A 5254-nucleotide genomic window follows, 5' to 3' on the forward strand; every position below is an offset into this window, starting at 1 on the left:
ACACACTACACACAATAAAAAACATAGGAAATAGCAAGAGTGATTACAATAGTTCCTATTGCATTACATGCATAGGAACTAAAAAAGAAAAAAATTGATGGCCCGAAATGTCTCAGGTTATTTTTGGGCGTCTGGAACACCAACTTTTTACGGGGACATGTCCAGGAACTCGTATTATAGTTTTATCACAATGGGCCCCACTTTCGACCCACCTCCCCTCCTTGGCCCAGCCTTTCAGACATTTCTGGATCTGCCCCTGAATATTCTAACATCACCACTAACTGTATTGTTATTCAATATACACAAAACACGCACAAAACACACACAAAATATTATCTTACGATGTGCACCGTCGAATATTGTTAGATTCAAGTCATACATTGTTTTTCATCTTATTATCATTATAGACTTTTAAATACATATTTAATTTTTGTTTTTAATTTGTTGTAAAGCACAAGTGACACCTTGTTTTAGGGCAAATACAACAATTTATTAGATTATCACTCTCGCTAGCATCAAAAATTTTAGAAATATTGATGAGGGAATAATTTTATTTATTTATTTTATTTTACTTTTTTTTTTTTTTTGGTTGCATCATCTATTTTAACTGCATAAAAACAAATTTGCAAAAAACAAATGCTCACAAAAGATAACGGAATTGGTTCCGAATTCAGTAGACTTCAAACTCTTCCAATTCATTAGATCAGACACTGGAATCGCCGTAAAGTTGAAAATGCAAAGCCCATTCTATAAAACTTGTTGTTACTGTCGCAAAAATAAACGGCTCGCTAACAGCGGCTAAAAATAGGTGACACTGCGGTCCATCAATAAAGAGACCCGCCGAGTGGGCTGATCGGATCGTTAATTCACAGCAGGTATACTCGCATGTTCCACAGCTGCGGCTAAAAATAGTCAACATGTTCCCCAGAGACTTTTGCTGCTAAAAAAAACTTGTTACATAATGCATACATAAATTCATTCCAAGTCTTCCTTGTGATGGGAGTGTTAGGTTGTTGTTGGGCAAAAACTAACCTGCGACATCAAAAATGTTAAGCCAAAGGCTGGCCTAGCTCGAGGTAAAAATCAAAGCCTAGCGTCTCATACCTACTATATAACAATAATTAGGGTGTTCCCTTCCCTTTGATGCTTGAGTAATGTCTGATTTTTTCACCGAAATATAGACCTAGGCCTAGTTTTGGATAGGCCATTGAATCACAAGGCAGTTGTTTAAATGCATCTGCCACTTTGAAAAACGATGTCATGTTCATTCTGTTCATGCACACCGGAATCCCCGGGTATAATCCCAACCCCCCCCCCCTCTCCAAAAAACTCGATAAAAAAAAAGATAAAAAAAAACTTCCGCCTCATCAATTTGTTTAAAAAGAGTGATAATCTAATAATTTGTTTTATGTGTCCTTAACTGGCGCTATAGCAATATTAAAATCTATCTATAACAAAATTTATTAAAAACAAAAATTGCATTTACATCACTATATGTGGCGAAGACAAGCCAAACCAGTCACTCGTCACAAAAATTGATTTTTACTTATTAATACAATGGTAAAAAGTAACATGAGAGCTATAAAATGGTAAAAGAATCATTGAAATCTGTTGTTTCTTTATGAAGTTACAAACGTTTAAACATAGAGCTGTTTAAAGAACAATATCTGAGAAATCGGCCTTCAAAGTTTATGATTTCGGGCATTTCTCAAGCAGAAACCATCACCAAATTGTTAAAAATTGTTGTTTTAACATTGAAAATGGGGAAATAACAGCATATCATGACGTATAGATATATAAAGTTTAGTTTAGTGCAATAAAATAGATTTCACAAACTTTGCCACATATATTCTACAGTGGTCTCTAAAGAGAGAGAAAATTGGAGAGAACAGCTAATGATAAAAGAGGCATTCTAAAGGGGCCGCAGAAAAGTGGTTATTAATTGTGGCAAAGACAAGCCAAACCAGTCACTCGTCGCAAATCGTGTTTTAGAGAAAATGGCCATAACATGCTGGAATGTCAATTTTTTTAAATCTATTTTATTGCACTAAACTAATCTTTACATATCTATACATCATTCTATGCTGTTATTTTCCCCATTTTCAATGTTGACACAACACTTTTTAAGGATTTGATGATAGTTTCTGCATGAGAAATGCCTAAAATCATAAACTTTGAAGGCTGATTTCTCATATATTGTTCTTTAAACAGCTGTATGTTTAAACGCATGTAACTTCATAAGGAAATGTTCGATTTGAATTATTTTTTTATCATTTTATAGCTATTATTTTACTCTCTAACACTGTATTAATAACTCAAAATCGATTTTTGCGACGAGTGACTGGTTTGGCTTGGTCATTAATTAGAGGTGGTCTTTACTAGAGGGGTCTTAAATTGGAGTGAGACATGTACACTGTCATGCTCTATGGATGAACAAGATATAAAATTGGCATGTTATAAATTTGATATTTATTGGAATTTCCTTTTCTAGCAAATTCCTAAAATAGACAATGCTTTTCACTTACATCGGAACCCCAGTCGCAGATACTATGTTTGCTGATCATGAGTGCAGCGCCCCCAGTTTTCACATCTTCTAAAAAATCTTCTGATACTACATGGACATTATGCATCCTTGAATTTTTTATTTTCTTGGACATGGATTCAATTTCCTCTGCAAAGAAAAAACAATAACAGTAACAACAACAATTGTAAATAAATTATATATATTTTGTAAATACACAAAAGTTGTGATCTCTTCTCTGTTAGTTATTCTGAGCCGTAACGTAACAGTATGTCATAAATCTATAAAATGATAATGATACATAAAGTTGTACAAAAATAGATTTAAAAAAAAATTAATTTACATTATCATACAATTGAAGCACATAGGATATAAGACAATTAAAATGAAAGATTAAGAAAAAGATGAGTTTTGTGGAGTTAAAAAAAAAAATGCACATTAGAAGCTTCACAAACAGTGAAACACTATTTGGAAAAGTGTTCCAAAGTCTTGGCCCCAGAACGGAATTATCTCCAAAAGATTGTTTTGTTTTTGGAATGGCGAGACGAGTATGGTCTTGGGTGGATCTAAGCCCTCGTCCTCCTGAGTAATACTTAGAATTAAGATCACTCAGATAGACGGGAGCTGAGTTGTACAGGCAATTGTACACATGCACCAAGATCTAATACTCAATTCTCTGCTGGACAGGTAATGCAACTCCCGAATAAGTGGGGCCGCAGAAGTGCGCCTGCTAACCTGAAAGATCATACGCGCTGCACGATTCTGCAATACTTGCAGTCTCCGAACATCAGAGACCGGCAAGTCCCCAAGCAAAGAGTTATAATAGTCCAGCCGAGAAAGAATTAAAGATCTTACTGCATGTGCACATGTAGAAGAATCAATAAAACTACGAATCCTATTCAAATTTCGAAGATGGAAATTTATACTTCTACACAACTGACTAATATGATTTTTCATATTAAGTTAGATATCAAACATGACAACAAGGTTTTTTGTAGACACAGATGGGGCAATCACTGATATCGGCGACAGGTTGAGTATACATATTGAAAATCAGAGGACCTACAACAGACCCTTGAGGTACCCTGTAACGTAAAACATGGTTTTCAGAGTATTCGCCGAGTACACACAACTCTGCTAAAACGGTCTTGATTGTAACTAGTAAACCAATTTAAGGCAGAGCCTGTAATACCAAATTCCCTCAGCATCCGATTTACAAGGATGTCATGAACTATCGTATCGAACACAGAGGAAAGATCAAGCAAAACTAACATGATAAATTTTGCTTTATCAAGTTGAATTAAAATATCATTTTTTAAATGTATAAGGGCAGTCTCTGTGATATGTGATGATTTATATGCAGACTGGTAAGTTTCATTCAGTTTGTTATCTTGAAGATGTTTCTTAAAACTAAAAACAGCGGGATATTCAATAAGTTTTCCTAAAGTAGGCAGGTTAGAAACGGGACGATAATTTTTTAGTTCATCAGGATTTAATGTGGATTTCTTAATCAATGGAGTAACGACAGCTTGACGAAGGACTTTTGGAGACAAGCCTTTACTTAAAGAATTGTTTACAATAGATGTAATAATCAGTAAGAGTGTATCAACACACTCTTCAACACCTTAGGAAGAATTTTACTTTCTTGTGACATTAGAACACCAATTAATGATATTTTAAGCTTGTTAAACTGGCGAACTCTGAATGACAGATGGAGAGATCAATTATTATTCATAACTTTTAAATGTCTTCAAGGACTTGCACCTTCCTATTTAATTAAGATTTCTTTCTTGTGACATTAGATGTTTGTTTTTCTCAAAATGATAAAAAATACTCGAAGTCAGACAAATAATCATCTTTTATTTCCACAGTGGAACATTTGTGAAGGAAAATGGACCTTTCACTATCGAGCATCCATGAACTGGAACGAACTACCTAGTAACATAACTAGGGATTTCCAGAATTTAAATCAAGATACCTTTAAAAATGCTCTAAAATAATTAATCTCTCTATTTTGTAATTAAGTCCTTTTTAAAAAATTTCCTTATATTTTCCTATTCATTTTATCACTTTTGTACTTTTTATGTTATAACTGGAGTACAACGAAAACCAGTGCATTTGCATTGAGCGTGCCATCCAGTATAAAGTAAGTTGAATAAATAAATAAATAATCAAGTGGGAAAGGGATCTAATGGACTGACCTTGTTAGGGAGTTTAGTAATAATATTACTAACTTCTTCCTCACTTAAAGTTTTAAAGTTATCTAAATTACTAACAAAGTCACCAACAGCTAAATTGATATGAGAACCCAGACCTATTATTTAAATGCAATAGTCTATGAGATATATCTATATATGAATTACATAATGTATCAAGCTCTGACCTAATGTTAGAAACTTTATCAGTAAAATATTGTGCAAATCGATCACTTAGAACTAAATTTGAAACAGTAGTTTATTAACAGATCAGTTTAAAAGAGTGTTAAGAATACTGTACATATTCTTCGATGTAGTATTAGTTAGCGTTTCTTTGAAGAAACTAGTATTACAGTTTCTTTAGCTCATCAACCTTAATAATCTGTTCACATTACTTGTCCCGATCAGAAATAGTTCGAGTTTTCCTCCACCTGCGTTCCAGTTTTCTACGTTCACACCGTACATCCGTAACATCATTTGTATACCATATATATATATATATATATATATATATATATATATATATTGATTAGAAATC

The 5254-nt window shown here is 33.5% G+C and overlaps 1 protein-coding gene across 1 annotated transcript in view; it reads right to left on the bottom strand.

Moving 5' to 3' along the window:
• LOC117100893 (poly [ADP-ribose] polymerase 1-like) overlaps positions 1 to 5254 on the bottom strand; it is a 144769-nt gene that overhangs the window by 96101 nt on the left and 43414 nt on the right. The window contains exon 10 of the mRNA XM_033240724.1: positions 2526 to 2671. Coding sequence (XP_033096615.1) covers positions 2526 to 2671 — 146 coding nt within the window. The remainder of the gene's footprint in view (positions 1 to 2525; positions 2672 to 5254) is intronic.

The sequence above is a fragment of the Anneissia japonica genome, unplaced genomic scaffold, assembly GCF_011630105.1.
Source record: "Anneissia japonica isolate Jap-2015-1 unplaced genomic scaffold, ASM1163010v1 scaffold287858_len863314_cov180, whole genome shotgun sequence".
Classification (NCBI taxonomy): Eukaryota; Metazoa; Echinodermata; class Crinoidea; order Comatulida; family Comatulidae; genus Anneissia; species Anneissia japonica.